We start from the raw sequence: 20,140 nt of genomic DNA, 5'->3' as shown, positions 1-20,140 counted from the left end.
AAGGACCAACTGGTACAATATCCCTTGCCTGATAGCTTGGATCAGCTCATGCAGTTATCCATCCGGGTGGATAGACGGCTGAGAGAGCGTAGGCTTGAAAGGGAGACTGAGATTTCCTTTCTTCCCAAGGGAACCTCAGACTCTGAGGAATTTTCTGAGGAGCCTATGCAGATTGGGGCTACCCGCCTCTCCTCGCGTGAGAAGACGCGGAGGAGACAGCAGGGGTTGTGTTTGTACTGTGGGAATAAAGGTCATGTGGTAGTATCATGCCCAGAAAAGCCGGAAAACTTCAGGGCCTGAGGGTGATGGGAAATATCCTGTCAGGCCAGAAGTCAGAATTTCCCAAGAAGACTTTTATCATTCCGGTGACCTTGAAGATCCTCGGTCAAACTGTCAAGACTGAGGCCTTTGTGGACAGTGGGGCCGACGGGGTTTTTATGGACCGCCAATTTGCCCTGAAACACTCTGTTCCCTTAGTACCCTTGGCATCGGAAATTGAGATTTGTGGGTTAAACGGGGAACCATTATCCCAAGGTAAAATTACCTCTTGCACTAGCCAGATTTCTTTGTTTATTGGAGCCACACACTCTGAAAAATTGTCCTTTTATGTGACTGTTTGTACTTTTGCCCCATTGGTGTTGGGGTTACCCTGGTTAAGGGCCCACAATCCTCAATTTGACTGGGTCTCTGGGGAGATTCTTAGTTGGGGTACTGATTGTTTCAGGAGTTGCTTGAGCCTTCCAGTCAGGCTCTCGCAGCTAAGTTTGCCAGGATTGCCAGGGTGTTATGCAGATTTTGCGGACGTGTTCTCCAAAAAAGTTGCAGAGGTACTACCTCCCCATCACCCCTATGACTGTGCCATTGATTTGTTGCCAAATGCTAAGCTTCCCAAGAGCAGGTTGTACTCCCTGTCACGTCCTGAGACTCAGGCTATGGCAGAGTACATTCAGGAGAACTTGGCTAAGGGATTTATCAGACCTTCACAGTCTCCAGTTGGGTCGGGGTTCTTCTTCGTGGGTAAAAAGGACGGTTCGTTGCGACCCTGCATTGACTTCAGGGAATTGAACCGTATCACGATTAAAAACTCATACCCACTGCCTCTCATTTCGGTCTTGTTTGACCAGCTTCGTACTGCCACCATTTTTTCAAAGATTGACCTACGCGGTGCGTACAATCTAATCCGAATAAGAGAGGGGGATGAATGGAAGACTGCCTTTAATACCCACTCAGGGCATTATGAATATTTGGTGATGCCTTTTGGGCTCTGTAATGCCCCGGCAGTCTTCCAGGATTTCATGAATGATGTGCTCAGGGAATATTTGGATAGATTCTTAGTTGTATACTTAGATGACATCCTAATCTTCTCCCATTCCCTGGAGGAACATCGGAAGCATGTACGCTTAGTCCTCCAGAAACTCAGAGACCACCGGCTTGGGGCGAAGCTGGAGAAGTGCGAATTTGAAGTTCAGCAAATCGCATTTCTAGGATATATTATCTCCCCAGAAGGTTTCCAAATGGAGGGTTCCAAGGTACAGGCAGTCCTGGATTGGGTGCAGCCCACTAGTTTGAAGGCGCTTCAGCGTTTCCTGGGCTTTGCAAATTTTTATAGACGATTTATCGCTGGATTTTCGTCTATAGTGGCGCCCTTGGTGGCACTCACTAAGAAAGGGGCGGATGTTGCTCACTGGTCTTGTGAGGCTAAAGCGGCTTTTGCCCGTCTCAAAAGGGCATTTGTTTCGGCCAAGGTGCTGCGACACCCAGATCCAGAGCGTCCTTTTGTGGTGGAGGTGGATGCCTCTGAGATGGGTATTGGGGCAGTGCTTTCTCAGATGGGAGTGTCTGATAATCGCCTTCATCCCTGTGCTTACTTTTCCCGTAAATTTTCGCCTGCCGAGATGAATTATGACGTGGGTAACCGGGAATTGTTGGCTATTAAGGATGCACTCGAGGAGTGGAGACACTGGCTTGAGGGGGCTAAGTTTGTGGTCTCAATTCTCACTGACCATAAGAATCTGGCATATTTAGAGTCAGCGAAGCGTCTCAATGCCAGGCAGGCACGATGGGCTTTGTTTTTTGCTCGCTTTAATTTTTTGATAACATATCGCCCTGGGTCAAAAAACATCAAGGCTGATGCGCTCTCGCAGAGTTTTGCTCCAATCCAGGAGACCACCGAGGAGCCGTTGCCCATTGTTTCCCCATCATGTATTAAAGTGGGCATTACCCAGGACCTCTTATCATTAGTCCTTAGAGCACAGGAGCAGGCTCCTCCAGACCTTCCGGTAGGTCTTTTGTTTGTGCCTCCTAGGTTAAGACAGCGAGTGTTCCTGGAATTCCATGCCAAGAAGTCGGCAGGTCACCCGGGTATTGCCAGAACTCGGGAGTTGCTATCTAGGGCGGTGTGGTGGCCCTCGGTGGCTAAGGATGTGGATCAGTGGGTTCGGGCATGTGACATCTGTGCCCGAAATAAGACTCCTAGAGGGGTTCCTGTTGGCCCATTACATCCACTCTCTATCCCATCTAAGCCATGGACCCACATTTCAATGGATTTTGTGGTGGACTTGCCCAAATCCTCGGGGATGACAGCCATCTGGGTTGTCGTTGACAGGTTTTCGAAGATGGCGCACTTCGTTCCACTGGTTGGGCTGCCATCAGCCAGACGCCTGTCTGAATTATTTATGCTGCATGTTGTGCGTCTCCACGGGTTGCCACTTGATGTGGTCTCTGACCGCGGATCCCAGTTTGTGGCCAAATTCTGGAGGGCATTTTGTTCCGATCTCCAGATTTCTGTCAGCTTGTCGTCAGGCTACCATCCGCAGTCTAATGGGCAGACTGAAAGGGTGAACCAGTCCTTGGAGCAGTTCCTCAGGTGTTATGTCTCCAAGTGTCAGACTGACTGGGTTGCTCATCTGTCCATGGCGGAGTTTGCCTATAACAACGCGGCTCACTCTGCTACAGGGATCTCTCCCTTCCTTTGTGTGTATGGGCATCATCCTAAGGCCAATTCTTTTGACCCCCTGGACTCCACGCCTGGTGGTTCCTCTGTGGTTTCGGTCCTTAGAGGTATTTGGCGGAAAGTGAAGAAAGCCCTTGTGTCTGTGTCATTAGTGACCAAAAGGGTTTTTGATAAGCGGAAAAGACCCTGCAGCTTCAAATTAGGAGACTTCGTCTGGTTGTCTACCAAGAATTTGAAGTTGAGACAGCCATCTCATAAGTTAGGGCCCCGGTTCATCGGCCCTTATAAGATCACCAGGGTTATCAATCCGGTGGCATTTCAGTTAGATCTGCCCCGTTCTTTGGGTATCAATAAAACATTTCATTGTTCCCTTTTAAAACGGGCGATTAGTAATCCTTCTTCCAGTGGAAGACCTTCCCCTCTTCTGATACGTGGCCAGAGGGAGTTTGTTGTTGAAAGGATTCTTGACTCCAAGGTGGTTCGGGGTCGGCTGTCATTTTTGGTGCACTGGAAGGGGTATGGCCCGGAGGAGCGGTCGTGGGTGCGCAGTTGTGATCTTCATGCCCCCAGACTGATACGCTCTTTCTTCTCGCAGTTCCCCGATAAACCCGGTGGTAGGGGTTCTTTGACCCCTCGTCAGAGGGGGGGTACTGTTAGGGTCTCCTGCCCTGTGCTGCCACGTCGTCATGGCAACCGGGAGACAAGTGCTAGTGGAGTAACCTGAGCGCAGCTGATACTCCGGTTCGGGTCTTTTGCTGTGCAGTGGTTATAGGCTCTGTGTACGGCAGGGGATCCGGTGCTGGTTTTTGTGCTCACAGTCTGTGAGGTCTGAGTGGGGCGTGGACAGCACCTGCTTTATAAGGCCTCTTTTCAGGGTAAGCAGATGCTGCTGAATCTTTGTTGGTTAGTCAGTTCATGAAAGTTAGCCAGTACTGTGTAGCTTTGTATTTGTTTGTTGCTTACTGCAAATAGGCCTGGGGATTTGGTATTACACTCTGCCAATCCAGACCTAGCAGTAAGACTGGAGTCAGTCGTTTAGCTTGCTGGGGTTCTGTTACTACTCTGTGAACTTAGCAAGTTTGCGGCTGTATTCTAAGACTTGCCTGTCTAATCCTGTCTCACTGTGCTAGGTGTCAGGGGTCAGTTTAGTGGCAGTAAGCTAAAACCTGTGCACTGCAAGTGAGAATTAGGATTGTGGAGATTCTCCTTGTGTCTATCATTCCATCTCTGACCAAGGAGTTTACTGCCACACCCGTTGGTAACCCTTTAGGGTTTTGCTGTTGCCCTTAGCAACAGCATTTCGGGTTCTCTACGTATTAAAACACAATATCTTGCTTTTCCATCTGAGCAGTTCTCATACAAGGGAGATACCCAGTTCCTTAGCCTCTGGGCTTCTCTGTTCACTTTGTGTGTATTTTGTTACCCTATCACCTTCTGTGTACATTATGTCATATCCCCCAGTTTGTCTGTGAGTCCATCTGTTTTGCATAACAGTTCAAACACCAGTACATTCCTGCAGACACTGGAGTGCATAACAGTTCTGACACCAGTACTTTTCTGCAGGCACTGGTGTGCATAACAGATATGAGCAGGGTTATGACACACCAAATTATAAACAGGGATCATATAGGAAGAATTTTGAGCCACACCCATGATATGCAGTCAGGAAAGGTGATCATTAGGACTGATGGTAAGCCTGAGGTAACAGTTAATAAATTGGGAGGTCATTCCCTGAAGACACAGGAATGACCGGGTGAAACGTTGTAAATGTATCTGTGAAATGTTTCTTTTCTCTCCCCATCTCTGACGATTATTGGTAGGACTCAAACATTGCATGTCTGCTTGGTCTTTGCAGAAGTCTACCAAACCCCAGCATGACTTACCCACATCAATGTATCCTGGCCAGATACAGAGGGTGGAGTATGGAGGTGCTGGGGGGAGGGACTGCGCAAGGAAACCATTGGACATGTAGATATGACAGCCTGATGATCTGACAATGTTTTAAAATGTTTGAAAGAAAATGTTTTTTCCCTGTTGTTGTTTATTGTTGGTTTATGTAATATATATTTTTATGAATTGTTCTCTCTCTTTTGTTTTTTTTTGTTTTCTCTCTGCTCACTCATGTTTTCATGTTTTAAAGATGGTATGTCACACATCAGTTAGACAAATGGTAATGCAAGATTTTTGCTCCTTACAGAAAGATCGCTGGTTTGGAAGGAATATTGCATCACCAGAGTGTTCGGTTGGAAGACTGAGAGACAGCACCTTTGAGATGACAGCAGAACAAGAAGAACAACAAGACTAGAAAACTAATTATCGTAGCAAGTTTCTCTCCCCCTCAAACTGTTTTCCTATACCCCCATTACAAATTTCTCCTTTTCTCCTCCTGTAAGATGGACTTGCCCCAAGAGACTGTGATACGGATTTTCCTGTTGACCATGATGTTGACCAGAGCAGTCTGTTCCGGCGAGAGTACCAGTGAGGTCGAGAAAGGATCCAGAAAGGTTCTGATGACTGAGACGGAGGTGTAAATTTCCAATAGCAACACAACCACCAAGCAAAGGCGAGTACCGGAAACGATCTAGCAGCCATGTTATTTGTAAACATTGTTAGCTGAAGAAAACTGTATCTGTAGGCTCTGTGACAATGTAGTTGAGGACGGGTGCATCAAGAAATGCCAATCCAGTTTCAATATCCACATGGACCGGCATCCCTTGAGTGACTATCACTCCTTAGTGGGTAGTGTGTTAAATCAAACAGATTGTTGGGTATGCTCTCAAGTACCTCAAGGTCATAGCAAATCAGGACTAGTACCATTTCCTTTAACGATAGGGGAGGTACTTGAGCTAAGTGGTGGGAGGCCGGTGGACAGGAGGTTTAATATCTCCAGTCCTCCTAGTTTGAAGCTCCACCAATATCATGTGGATAGATCCCTAATATGTTTTAACATTTCCAATCCCCGAAAGCCGGGAAATTGGGAAGTGTCATGGAGTAACCAAACCATGACCTTTTCATATAGAGCAGATAGAATGCCGACAGATACAGAACTTATACGCCACATAGCTGGTAGTGGAAAATATTTCCGATATAGGTATACCCTAGGAAGTAGGATTATGAGAGTTGGAGAGGTATCACCAGGATACTGTGCACATATCGTACAAACTGGTACATGTACTAGACAGATGGGAGAATTAGGGTTAGGAGATTTCACATGGAAGATGTGTAATATGGTTATGTCCTACTCCGTCCCATATGTTCTCCCCGATGATGCATATTTCATATGCGGGAGGAAGGCGTATAAGTGGCTTGCCCCAAACTCTGAAGGATTGTGTTATATTGGAAAAGTACTGCCTGAGGTAATGACTGTATCACATGCCAAAATGAAAGATATACACCGTGTTGCCCAAGCTCCTTATACTCATACTCATTACGAGCACGTAGTTAAACGGCACCTGATAGAAAGAACAGAGCATCCGGCCTCTGACATGATCCATGAATCCACCGGGATTCAGTTTCTACTTGCGTTAGACATCACTCGCACCGCCAGAGGAGTGTTGAATTATAAATACATATCTGCGCTCGCAAATTTGTTAGACAATATCACAGAAATGTATGATGACACGTTTAGGTACACTGGAAGAGAACTTCAAGCTTATAAAACAGAACTGGTTCAGCATAGAATGATTCTCAATTATCTCACGGCAGTGACAGGCGGATATTGTGTCACACTGGCAACGCAGTACGGCGTGAAATGCTGCACATATATAACGAATAGTACCGAGGACCCGGTCGAGGTCATAGACCAAAAGATGGACGATATTCTCCAATTAAAGTGGGAATTTCGCAGGAGACACAATCTCACCCTTGCTGCTGTGGGTAATGAGCTGACTGGTTGGGTGTCATGGTTGAACCCGCGAAATTGGTTCTCTGGTTTAGGAGAATGGGCTCAAGGAGTCATAATGGATGTAGGGAAGTTTCTCCTATGTATCTTAGGTGTTGTCATAACGATTGGCTTGATATTTAGATGCGGTCAGGCTTTAATGAAGTGCAAACGAAATACTAGGGTAATGAGTTTAAGGAGTGAGGAAAGTATAATTCCAATGGATTTGATTTATGACCCAACGGTAGAAACAATGATGTGATGAAAATGCGATTATACGGTCCGTTTCTTTCACCTGTTTTTCCGTTTTCTCCAAGGTAAAAAGACCCACCAGGACGAGGAATTTGACGAGCCTGTATACAGACAACTGATGGATTAAAGAAGAAGTTTTGACAACCTTATACACAGATATTTTGATGAACTATGCCATAGACCCCCAGTTTCCCTAGAAATTTTAAATTCACGCTAGCCCAACACTTTTTGTAAGTCTATGGACATTGACAAAGCTTTTGCTCACACCTATTGGCAAAAGCCCAAAGAAGACTGCATTCAACAGACACCGAACAAGACTTCAACCGACAAATGTTCATTAACCTGACATAGAATACCACTGCATTTACCATAATTGTGTCTTATCTTCATCTCTACAACCTTCAGGTAATGACACACATAGTCGATAGGGAATACAGGCACAGATATCAGCAATCACATATTCCCCATTCATGTATCATCAACTAAAATGTGCTTCCCCATTTTGTTACAACCACAGCCGAAAAGAGCTCGGTAAAGTTTGACAGCCCATCCACAGACCCGTACCACGGGATAAGAAGGAATTCAAATGTATACTTCGCAATACCTCGAAGCTTGATTTAAAACACGTACGGCACGATGATACATGACCCTCCCAACATGGATTCATACACACATGCTTCTGCTATCTCACTAGGTCATACCCTTTTCCTACCTTCTCCTCTCCTCCCTTACCCAATCATGGAAATGTATTTACACTTGACATATATTTTTCTCGTTTTGAAATGTTTTAGGAAGTGGCAGTTATTGTTGACTGCCAAAGGGTGGACTGTCAAAGTCAGAAAAATATCACTATGCACACTGCCATATTTGCACCTCATACATGTCCGCTCTGCGCATGCTCTCCCGTGCGTGCGCATACCCGCTGTTACATGCACCCGCAGGCGCACGGGATGTGCGTTTACGATAGAGTTTATGTGTGCGTAGCTTGCGACTCAATCGTTACATATTTTAACCATATAATGTATTTTGTAGATTATGGTCCCTTTGATAGATTCTGAAAGTTTAGTTAATATAGCATGTTCATGGACAGAGAGATCCCTCTTTGTCTGATACAAAGGGTCAGACAGGGATTATACAGTGGTGTTTAGTATCCATCGGAAGAGTATTTAATTAGCAATATTCCGGTGTTGGTTTGAAGCGAATTAATCGCTCGTGCGAATAGTTATGGACATAAGAAGTTTATGTCCATTTACTATTATTTGCACTTACTTATCCATGCGGCGGGAAACCTAGTTTCCCACCCACCTGAGCAGTTGGAAGTAGTCACAGCCCACCTGTATGAATCAACCTATGACCTTTTGTTTTAGTGCGAAGACGAATTCCTGTGTCCAATGAACAATGAGATTGTAGGGACCATTGAATTGTATTGTGTGTGGGGCATAAATAGACAAGCCGATCACTTCCAGCTCTCACTCTTCAACGGTTCTCATTGCTGATAATCGGGAGCTGGATGTCCAGAGGCGCATGCGATCGTTCCCCTTTGTGCGTAAGTTTTCTCCGCAATCATATTGTCTTTCCTTGTTATTCTGAGCCATATCTCTCTCTCTCTCTCTCTTCTCTTTCTCTCTCGTTTCTCTTATATAGTTATTGTACTGATATTGTATTTCCTGTGTAGTTATCTGGTTAGGTAGTCTATGTTATATTGGTAGTGTATGACTTGTATTGTATTATTCTTTTTGAACGTTCATTCATTTCCTTAAAAGGCGTTAGACCCTTAGACCGGTATTGTGTGTTTATTGCAGTGGGTAATAGGAGCGTCTCTATCGCTCAAACAGCTTTAGTGTAAACCAGCTTACACTGTGTTGGATTTTCACCTTATCACTACAAAAGGGTTTACAGTATAAGAATATCATTTCTGTGTGTTACATTCAAGGCCTACTGATAGTTATCTTGTGAGCGTCTGCGCCGCTCGTGATCTCCTCGTGGTCTCGAGCGTCCGCTACGCTGATAGCGTAGCATTACGGTAGTCGCTCACCTATAGTGTGCCCGATACCAACAGCGTATTCTCGCGAGCGTTTGTGTCGCTCGAGCGGCTCGCTCCCGATACAGCGTCCGCTACGCTAAGAGCGTACCCTTACGGTACCTCGTGCGCCGGTTGCGTACAGTGTTTCTTAACCTCGGTATAGTGTGTTAAATAGGATAAATATTTGGCTTTATCTAGTTGGCAGCCTATATCGTGCCTGTCTGTGATCCCTTGGCCGTAAGCGAACGTGACGCTCGAGCGTCTCGACTACGGCTAAGCGATTGTTACGCAACGTGCGTGCCCTTACGGTATACCATACGTAAATAGCGTACTGTGTTCTTAGACCTCTTAAAGGGTTTTAAGTAAGATAAATATTTAGCTTTATCAGGAGGAAAGTAACAGCTGAGATAGCCGGGCCAGACAGGGGCTGTCAGTGGTCAGCAGGAAAGTAACAGCTGAGATAGACGGGCCAGACAGGGGCTGTCAGTGGTCAGGAGGAAAGTAACAGCTGAGATAGCAGGGCCAGACAGGGGCTGTCAGTGGTCAGGAGGAAAGTAACAGCTGAGATAGCCGGGCCAGACAGGGGCTGTCAGTGGTCAGGAGGAAAGTAACAGCTGAGATAGCCGGGCCAGACGGGCTGTCAGTGGTCAGCAGGAAAGTAACAGCTGAGATAGGAGGGCCAGACAGGGGCTGTCAGTGGTCAGGAGGAAAGTAACAGCTGAGATAGGAGGGCCAGACAGGGGCTGTCAGTGGTCAGCAGGAAAGTAACAGCTGAGATAGGAGGGCCAGACAGGGGCTGTCAGTGGTCAGGAGGAAAGTAACAGCTGAGATAGCAGGGCCAGACAGGGGCTGTCAGTGGTCAGGAGGAAAGTAACAGCTGAGATAGCCGGGCCAGACAGGGGCTGTCAGTGGTCAGGAGGAAAGTAACAGCTGAGATAGCCGGGCCAGACGGGCTGTCAGTGGTCAGCAGGAAAGTAACAGCTGAGATAGGAGGGCCAGACAGGGGCTGTCAGTGGTCAGGAGGAAAGTAACAGCTGAGATAGGAGGGCCAGACAGGGGCTGTCAGTGGTCAGCAGGAAAGTTACAGCTGAGATAGCCGGGCCAGACAGGGGCTGTCAGTGGTCAGCAGGAAAGTAACAGCTGAGATAGCCGGGCCAGACAGGGGCTGTCAGTGGTCAGCAGGAAAGTAACAGCTGAGATAGCCGAGCCAGACAGCGGCTGTCAGTGGTCAGGAGGAAAGTAACAACTGAGATAGCCGGGCCAGACAGGGGCTGTCAGTGGTCAGCAGGAAAGTTACAGCTGAGATAGCCGGGCCAGACAGGGGCTGTCAGTGGTCAGCAGGAAAGTAACAGCTGAGATAGCCGGGCCAGACAGGGGCTGTCAGTGGTCAGCAGGAAAGTAACAGCTGAGATAGCCGTGCCAGACAGGGGCTGTCAGTGGTCAGCAGGAAAGTAACAGCTGAGATAGGAGGGCCAGACAGGGGCTGTCAGTGGTCAGCAGGAAAGTAACAGCTGAGATAGCCGTGCCAGACAGGGGCTGTCAGTGGTCAGGAGGAAAGTAACAGCTGAGATAGCAGGGCCAGACAGGGGCCGTCAGTGGTCAGCAGGAAAGTAACAGCTGAGATAGGAGGGCCAGACAGGGGCCGTCAGTGGTCAGCAGTAAAGTAACAGCTGAGATAGCCGGGCCAGACAGGGGCCGTCAGTGGTCAGCAGGAAAGTAACAGCTGAGATAGGAGGGTCAGACAGGGGCCGTCAGTGGTCAGCAGGAAAGTAACAGCTGAGATAGGAGGGCCAGACAGGGGCTGTCAGTGGTCAGGAGGAAAGTAACAGCTGAGATAGGAGGGCCAGACAGGGGCTGTCAGTGGTCAGGAGGAAAGTAACAGCTGAGATAGGAGGGCCAGACAGGGGCTGTCAGTTGTCAGCAGGAAAGTAACAGCTGAGATAGGAGGGCCAGACAGGGGCTGTCAGTTGTCAGCAGGAAAGTAACAGCTGAGATAGGAGGGCCAGACAGGGGCTGTCAGTGGGCAGGAGGAAAGTAACAGCTGAGATAGGAGGGCCAGACAGGGGCTGTCAGTGGTCAGGAGGAAAGTAACAGCTGAGATAGGAGGGCCAGACAGGGGCTGTCAGTGGGCAGGAGGAAAGTAACAGCTGAGATAGGAGGGCCAGACAGGGGCTGTCAGTGGTCAGGAGGAAAGTAACAGCTGAGATAGGAGGGCCAGACAGGGGCTGTCAGTGGTCAGCAGGAAAGAAACAACTGAGATAGCCGGGCCAGACAGGGGCTGTCAGTGGTCAGCAGGAAAGTAACAGCTGAGATAGGAGGGCCAGACAGGGGCTGTCAGTGGTCAGGAGGAAAGTAACAGCTGAGATAGCCGGGCCAGACAGGGGCTGTCAGTGGTCAGCAGGAAAGTAACAGCTGAGATTGCCGGGCCAGACAGGGGCTGTCAGTGGTCAGGAGGAGAGTAACAGCTGAGATAGGAGGGCCAGACAGGGGCTGTCAGTGGTCAGGAGGAAAGTAACAGCTGAGATAGGAGGGCCAGACAGGGGCTGTCAGTGGTCAGCAGGAAAGTAACAGCTGAGATAGCCGGGCCAGACAGGGGCTGTCAGTGGTCAGGAGGAAAGTAACAGCTGAGATAGGAGGGCCAGACAGGGGCTGTCAGTGGTCAGCAGGAAAGTAACAGCTGAGATAGCCGGGCCAGACAGGGGCTGTCAGTGGTCAGGAGGAAAGTAACAGCTGAGATAGGAGGGCCAGACAGGGGCTGTCAGTGGTCAGGAGGAAAGTAACAGCTGAGATAGGAGGGCCAGACAGGGGCCGTCAGTGGTCAGCAGGAAAGTAACAGCTGAGATAGGAGGGCCAGACAGGGGCCGTCAGTGGTCAGCAGGAAAGTAACAGCTGAGATAGGAGGGCCAGACAGGGGCTGTCAGTGGTCAGGAGGAAAGTAACAGCTGAGATAGGAGGGCCAGACAGGGGCTGTCAGTGGTCAGCAGGAAAGTAACAGCTGAGATAGCCGGGCCAGACAGGGGCTGTCAGTGGTCAGGAGGAAAGTAACAGCTGAGATAGGAGGGCCAGACAGGGGCTGTCAGTGGTCAGCAGGAAAGTAACAGCTGAGATAGCCGGGCCAGACAGGGGCTGTCAGTGGTCAGGAGGAAAGTAACAGCTGAGATAGGAGGGCCAGACAGGGGCTGTCAGTGGTCAGGAGGAAAGTAACAGCTGAGATAGGAGGGCCAGACAGGGGCTGTCAGTGGTCAGCAGGAAAGTAACAGCTGAGATAGGAGGGCCAGACAGGGGCCGTCAGTGGTCAGCAGGAAAGTAACAGCTGAGATAGGAGGGCCAGACAGGGGCTGTCAGTGGTCAGGAGGAAAGTAACAGCTGAGATAGGAGGGCCAGACAGGGGCTGTCAGTTGTCAGCAGGAAAGTAACAGCTGAGATAGGAGGGCCAGACAGGGGCTGTCAGTGGGCAGGAGGAAAGTAACAGCTGAGATAGGAGGGCCAGACAGGGGCTGTCAGTGGTCAGGAGGAAAGTAACAGCTGAGATAGGAGGGCCAGACAGGGGCTGTCAGTGGTCAGCAGGAAAGTAACAGCTGAGATAGCCGGGCCAGACAGGGGCTGTCAGTGGTCAGCAGGAAAGTAACAGCTGAGATAGGAGGGCCAGACAGGGGCTGTCAGTGGTCAGGAGGAAAGTAACAGCTGAGATAGCCGGGCCAGACAGGGGCTGTCAGTGGTCAGCAGGAAAGTAACAGCTGAGATTGCCGGGCCAGACAGGGGCTGTCAGTGGTCAGGAGGAGAGTAACAGCTGAGATAGGAGGGCCAGACAGGGGCTGTCAGTGGTCAGGAGGAAAGTAACAGCTGAGATAGGAGGGCCAGACAGGGGCTGTCAGTGGTCAGCAGGAAAGTAACAGCTGAGATAGCCGGGCCAGACAGGGGCTGTCAGTGGTCAGGAGGAAAGTAACAGCTGAGATAGGAGGGCCAGACAGGGGCTGTCAGTGGTCAGGAGGAAAGTAACAGCTGAGATAGGAGGGCCAGACAGTGGCTGTCAGTGGTCAGCAGGAAAGCACGAGAGGTTCTAAAAGGTGACAAATGGCCACTTTGTGGATTTATAGTTTGAAAGTAAAAAAAAAAAAAAAAGATATAAAACAAATAAAATGAAAAACATAAAAACATAAAAGGAGATATTTGGGGATAGTTTGAGGCCAGTTGTAAATTAATGATAAAAAAAATATATTTTCCAATTAAATTTGGTGTCCATAATATAATGATAAGGTTGATTTTGGGGTAATTTGATGCTATTTTTGACCACAATGACGACATGTAATTATTGGTCCAATTAAGCTAACTGAAACTTCCAATTGCATGATGGGTCATTAGGGTGAGTGATGGGGGACAAAGGGCGTAATTCAGACCTGATTGCTGGGCTGCTAAAATTGTAGTCCTGCGATCAGATAGTCGCCGCACAAGGGGGAGTGTACATTCACCGTGCAAGTGTGCGATCGCATGTGTATGCTGAGCTGCTAAAAACATCCCTCCGTCAGCGGACGCTGCAAATCCATCCGCACCTCACTCACCAGTGAATGATTTTTCCAGTCTGTGCGCAGCCCAGGACTTACTCCTACAGTGCGATATAATCAGGCTGATCGGGGCCGGAGCCGACGTCACACACCCGCCCAGATAACGCTTGCGAACGCCTGCGTTTTCCCTGACACTCCTAGAAAACAGTCAGTTACCATCCACAAACGCCCTCTTCCTGTCACTCAGCATGTGAACGGCTTTGTGGTTAAAATTTTCGCACCAGCCTGTCGCTCTCCGGCGATGACTGTTGTTGTTTGCCGACGCACATGCGCATTGCGGTGTATACGCAGTTAATCGCTGATCGCAGCGATTAGGTCTGAATCACCCCCAATGTAATTTGCAGCGAGATAGACAGGTGTAAGAGGACACACGTGTAGCTATACACACGTGTAGCCACATTTCCAGAGACAATAATGACAATAGTATTCCTACATTATCACTGGAAGGAAACATCTCGCCAATTAGAATACGGAACCATAATGACTGCGGCACCAATTATAAGAGAGTTAACGAGAGTTGTGTGTAATCTCCGTACCCCGTATCCCGGAATCCCAGGTTCTCCAGCGGCTCCCATGGCTCCTAGATGCCCCTGTCAGAAGACAAACAAAGCCCAGTTATAAATGGCAGTGGCGTGACGCTTCCTGCGCTGGCGTGCTCCTGATATGATGAAAGGCGCGTTATTTATCCCGGGTGCAGTAAATAAGACATTTGCCTGTGTGATTCTGTGGTGAGATTGCCCCTCGCACGCCTCCTGGAATTACAGGGAAGAATGCTGCTACATGGTAATTACATGCCTGTGATCTGCACGCAGTTACCCTGTTACACCCGATTACACATGTACCCACCGGTGGCCCCCGGGTCCCACGCGATCCTTTAGGACCTGATTCGGCTTGTAGTCCTCGGTCACCAATGCTACCGATTTCTCCGGCTGACCCCATCTGCCCCTTCTCTCCCTGTGGGGAACAGGAACACAGTGACGGCAATTTTAAGGGTGAAAAAAAGTTATGAACAAATTCAGGGTTCTGCGCCCGGCGCCTCCTGCCGGCTACATGTAAATGATGGACCATCCGCATTCGCAGTAATCCGGCGCAGGGGAGATTCCAGACCATACACCCCCCAAATACATTATACTATCATACACAACCTCAGATGCTGTCACACAAACCCAGTGTCACACCAGTACTGTATCATTACAGGAGTACAGCACCGATTACACTGACATGAAGGATCTGGAAGGAGATGAAGGGATTAGGAGATGAGAAAATAGGATTTTAATTACCTACCGGTAAATCCTTTTCTCGTAGTCCGTAGAGGATGCTGGGGTCCACATTAGTACCATGGCATATAGACGGGTCCCTTGGAAGCCACGGGCACTTTAAGAGTTTGCGTGTGTGGGCTGGCTCCTCCCTCTATGCCCATCCTACCAGACTCAGTCTAGAAACTGTGCCCGAGGAGGCGGACAACTTTGAGAGAAGGAATTACACAGATAGTGGTGAGATTCACACCAGCTCACACATACAAGGCAAATCAAGCAAACCTGCTTGAACAAATCAGCAACAGCTGAACAACAATACTTAACCAAGTAACAAATGCAAGAAAACGAAGCGCATCCTCTGTGGACTACGAGAAAAGGATTTACCGGTAGGTAATTAAAATCCTATTTTCTCTTACGTCCTAGAGGATGCTGGGGTCCACATTATTACCATGGGGATGTACCAAAGCTCCCAGTACGGGAGGGAGAGCGCAGAGGCTCCTGCAGAACTGATTGACCAAACTGAAGGTCCTCAGAGGCCAAAGTATCGAACTTGTAGAACTTAGAAAACGTGTTTGACCTCGACCAAGTAGCCGCTCGGCAAAGTTGTAAAGCCGAGACACCCCGGGCAGCTGCCCAGGAAGAACCCACCTTACGAGTAGAGTGGGCCTTAACAGATTTTGGACACAGCAATCCTACCGTAGAATAAACATGCTGGATAGTAAACCTGATCCAGCGAGAAATCGTCTGCTTAGAAGCAGGACACCCAACCTTGTTGGGATCATAAAGGACAAACAGAGAGTCTGACTTTCTGTGACAAGAAGTTCTCTTCACATATATCTTCAGAGCCTTCACAACATCCAAGGATTTGAAGTAATCGAGGAGTCAGAAGCCACTGGCACCACAATAGGTTGGTTGATATGAAAAGCCGACACAACCTTCGGAAGAAATTGCTGACGCGTCCTGAGCTCAGCTCTATCTTCAGGAAAAATCAAGTAGGGGCTCTTGTAGGACAATGCCCCCAATTCTGACACACGTCAAGCAGATACCAATGCCAACAGTGTGACAGTCTTCCACATAAGAAACTTGACGTCCACCTCCTGTAAAGGCTTGAACCAATCCGATTGCAGGAACTGCAACACCACGTTAAGATCCCAAGGTGCCGTAGGAGGCACAAAGGGAGGCTGGATGTGCAGGACCCCATTCAAGAAAGTCTGAACCTCAGGGAGGGAAGCCAATTGTTTCTGAAAGAAAATGGACATGGCCGAAATCTGGACTTATATGGAGCCCAAACATAGGCCCACATCCACACCTGCTTGCATGAAGAGGAGAAACCGCCCAAGTTTAAACTCCACCGTAGGAAACTTCTTGGATTCACACCAAGACACATACTTTTTCCAAATGTGATGGTAATGTTTAGACGTTACTCCTTTCCTAGCCTGTATCAGGGTAGGAATAAATAAGATTTTACTTACCGATAAATCTATTTCTCATAGTCCGTAGTGGATGCTGGGGACTCCGTCAGGACCATGGGGAATAGCGGCTCCGCAGGAGACAGGGCACAAAAGCAAGCTTTTAGGATCACATGGTGTGTACTGGCTCCTCCCCCTATGACCCTCCTCCAAGCCTCAGTTAGGTACTGTGCCCGGACGAGCGTACACAATAAGGAAGGATCTTGAATCCCGGGTAAGACTCATACCAGCCACACCAATCACACCGTACAACTTGTGATCTGAACCCAGTTAACAGTATGATAACAAAGAAGTAGCCTCTAAAAAAAAATGGCTCACAACAATAATAACCCGATTTTTGTAACAATAACTATGTACAAGTAATGCAGACAATCCGCACTTGGGATGGGCGCCCAGCATCCACTACGGACTATGAGAAATAGATTTATCGGTAAGTAAAATCTTATTTTCTCTAACGTCCTAGTGGATGCTGGGGACTCCGTCAGGACCATGGGGATTATACCAAAGCTCCCAAACGGGCGGGAGAGTGCGGATGACTCTGCAGCACCGAATGAGAGAACTCCAGGTCCTCCTCAGCCAGGGTATCAAATTTGTAGAATTTTACAAACGTGTTCCCCCCTGACCACGTAGCTGCTCGGCAAAGTTGTAAAGCCGAGATCCCTCGGGCAGCCGCCCAAGATGAGCCCACCTTCCTTGTGGAATGGGCATTTACAGATTTTGGCTGTGGCAGGCCTGCCACAGAATGTGCAAGCTGAATTGTACTACAAATCCAACGAGCAATAGTCTGCTTAGAAGCAGGAGCACCCAGCTTTTTGGGTGCATACAATATAAACAGCAAGTCAGACTTTCTGACTCCAGCCGTCCTGGAATTATATATATATATATATATATATATATATATATATATATATTTTCAGGGCCCTGACAACGTCTAGCAACTTGGAGTCCTCCAAGTCCCTAGTAGCCGCAGGCACCACAATAGGTTGTTTCAGGTGAAACGCTGACACCACCTTAGGAAGAAACTGGGGACGAGTCCGCAGTTCTGCCCTGTCCGAATGGAAAATCAAATATGGGCTTTTGTAAGACAAAGCCGCCAATTCTAACACTCGCCTGGCCGAGGCCAGGGCCAACAGCATGGTCACTTTCCATGTGAGATATTTCAAATCCACAGATTTGAGCGGTTCAAACCAATATGATTTGAGGAATCCCAACACTACGTTGAGATCCCACGGTGCCACTGGAGGCACAAAAGGGGCTGTATATGCAATACTCCCTTGACAAATGTCTGGACTTCAGGAACTGAAGCCAATTTTTTCTGGAAGAAAATCTACAGGGCCGAAACTTGAACCTTAATGGACCCCAATTTGAGGCTCATAGACACTCCTGTTTGCAGGAAGTGCAGAAATCGACCTAGTTGAAATTTCTTCGTGGGGCCTTCCTGGCCTCACCCACGCAACATATTTTCACCACATGTGGTGATAACGTTGTGCGGTCACCTCCTTCCTGGCTTTGACCAGGGTAGGTATGACCTCTTCCGGAATGCCTTTTCCCTTAGGATCCGGCGTTCAACCGCCATGCCGTCAAACGCAGCCGCGGTAAGTCTTGGAACAGACATGGTACTTGCTGAAGCAAGTCCCTTCTTAGCTCCCGAGGCCATTAGTCCTCTGTGAGCATCTCTTGAAATTCGGGGTACCAAGTCCCTCTTGGCCAATTCGGAGCCACGAGTATAGTTCTTACTCCTCTACGTCTTATAATTCTCAATACCTTGGTTATGAGAAGCAGAGGAGGGAACACATACACCGACTGTTACACCCGCGGTGTTACCAGGACATCCACAGCTATCGCCTGAAGGTCTCGTGACCTGGCGCAATACCTGTCCCGTTTTTTGTTCGGGCGGGATGCCATCATGTCCACCTTTGGTCTTTCCCAACGGTTCACAATCATGCGGAAAACTTCCCGATGAAGTTCCCACTCTCCCGGGTGGAGGTCGTGCCTGCTGAGGAAGTCTGTGTCACGATCCGGGTATCTGGACGCCATTACTTACCCTTCAGATGCCTCCTAAGGCGGGCTCAGCGTTCCAGGACCGGATTCCGCTGTTCCTGAGTTTCCACATACAGAGTGGTCTTTTCATCAGCCGCGGCCTCCGCTGTGCCCGCGTGGTTAAATGTGCATCTATCAGCCTGGCGTCTCCTGTCTCCGGTGGCCGGCGCCGCCATTACTGTTTCCCAGACCACATGGATTACAAACCAAACTTCCCTCCAAGTGTCTGCATGGGCGCAGCCATCTTGGATTCTGTCATCTGATCATTTCCACCAATCTGCTGTCTGTGTTGTTGATTTGCATAATTGCCTAGCCAACCCCTTCCTTGCTGCAGGTATAAGTAAGCTGTACCTGAGCAAGGAAGACGTCAGTGCTTTGGTTGTCAAACCTAGTTCCTGTTTGTCTCTCTTCTATGATTGTCTTCCAGGTTCCAGCTCCTGTCTCAAGACTTCCACCATAGAGACCCGCACCAGCATTCCACCTGCGGTGTAGCCTGACTCTCCAATCCATTGTGGATTCATCTGTTTCCAGCTACAACACTACCTGCTTCCAGCCTCAGCTTCCAGCAGAGTACAGCTTCCCTTAAAGGGCCGGTGTCCTTTCTACACTTTACCACTCTCCACCGGAATTATTATTTCTCCGCTCTCAAGTTCTACATTTCAGTTCACATTTCATCGCTCCCAAAGTTCATTTATTATTTAACTGGTTCCAGCCAGTATCCACTCCGTGCTAACAACAGTCTGGTTCCAGCCAGTATCCACAGCAGCTGTTTTACCTTCAGCAACCCAGCTCTTCCTGGAACACCAGCTGGTATAATCCTGGGTTATCTCCATTGCTACAGCCGGGCCTGGTAAGGACTTTCCATCTAGAAGATCATAAGAACTATCTCACACTACCAGTGCCCTGTGGCTCCTGCCATGCTGTAGTACTCAGGAACTGTATTTATTCTTTGCTGACTTTTACGTTTTCTTTTATTGCTGCTGTGATGCGGAGTTGTCATAATAAACATCATTGACTTTTATCTAAGTTGTCGTGGTCACGCCTTCGGGCAGTTATTATTCATGTTACTTACATGTCCAGGGGTCTGATACAACCTCCCAGGTTCCGGTACATCTCAGCCCCTACAACTGAGGCTGCCTCCCGTCAGCTCAGGCCCTCAGTTGTGACAGTAAGCACTGACCTAATGAATCCAGCCGGAGACCAGGATCAAGCGGCCAGGCCGATGCAAGAACTGGCAGCCCGACTAGAACATCAGGAGGCTGCACAGGGCCACATCATCCGCTGTCTCCAGGATCTCTCTACTCGGCTGGATGGGATTCAGACAACTCTCCGTGGATCAGGCGCGTCTGGTGCGTCAACCACAGTGACTCCAGCTATAACCCCACCCACCTTACCCATTTCTGCTCCACGTCTTCATCTTCCAACGCCAGCAAAATTTGACGGATCTCCAAGATTCTGCAGGGGATTTCTCAACCAGTGTGAGATTCAGTTTGAGCTACAACCTGGCAATTTTCCCAGTGACCGTACAAAAATTGCCTACATTATTTCTCTTCTCAGTGGCTCAGCCCTTGATTGGGCATCACCGTTATGGGAGAGGTCCGACACCCTGCTATCTTCTTACACTGCATTTGTGTCAACATTCAGGCGCATCTTCGACGAGCCAGGCCGGGTAACTTCAGCTTCGTCTGAGATTCTCCGTTTACGC

General features: G+C 48.7%; 1 protein-coding gene across 4 annotated transcripts in view; it reads right to left on the bottom strand.

Moving 5' to 3' along the window:
* Positions 1 to 20,140, bottom strand: part of COL24A1 (collagen type XXIV alpha 1 chain) — a 767,149-nt gene that overhangs the window by 209,053 nt on the left and 537,956 nt on the right. For all 4 annotated transcript variants that reach the window (XR_010186531.1, XM_063938932.1, XM_063938934.1 and 1 more), the window contains exons 39-40: positions 14,517 to 14,624; positions 14,207 to 14,260 (exon numbers count right to left, since the gene is read on the bottom strand). Coding sequence is in view for 3 of the 4 variants with exons in the window: in XM_063938932.1 (XP_063795002.1) it covers positions 14,207 to 14,260; positions 14,517 to 14,624 (162 nt within the window). In the remaining variant the exon portion in view is untranslated. The remainder of the gene's footprint in view (positions 1 to 14,206; positions 14,261 to 14,516; positions 14,625 to 20,140) is intronic.

The sequence above is a fragment of the Pseudophryne corroboree genome, chromosome 9 (genome assembly GCF_028390025.1).
Source record: "Pseudophryne corroboree isolate aPseCor3 chromosome 9, aPseCor3.hap2, whole genome shotgun sequence".
Classification (NCBI taxonomy): domain Eukaryota; kingdom Metazoa; phylum Chordata; class Amphibia; order Anura; family Myobatrachidae; genus Pseudophryne; species Pseudophryne corroboree.
The sequence above is the reverse complement of the archived record's forward strand: the minus strand, read 5'-3'. Positions and strand labels throughout refer to the sequence as shown.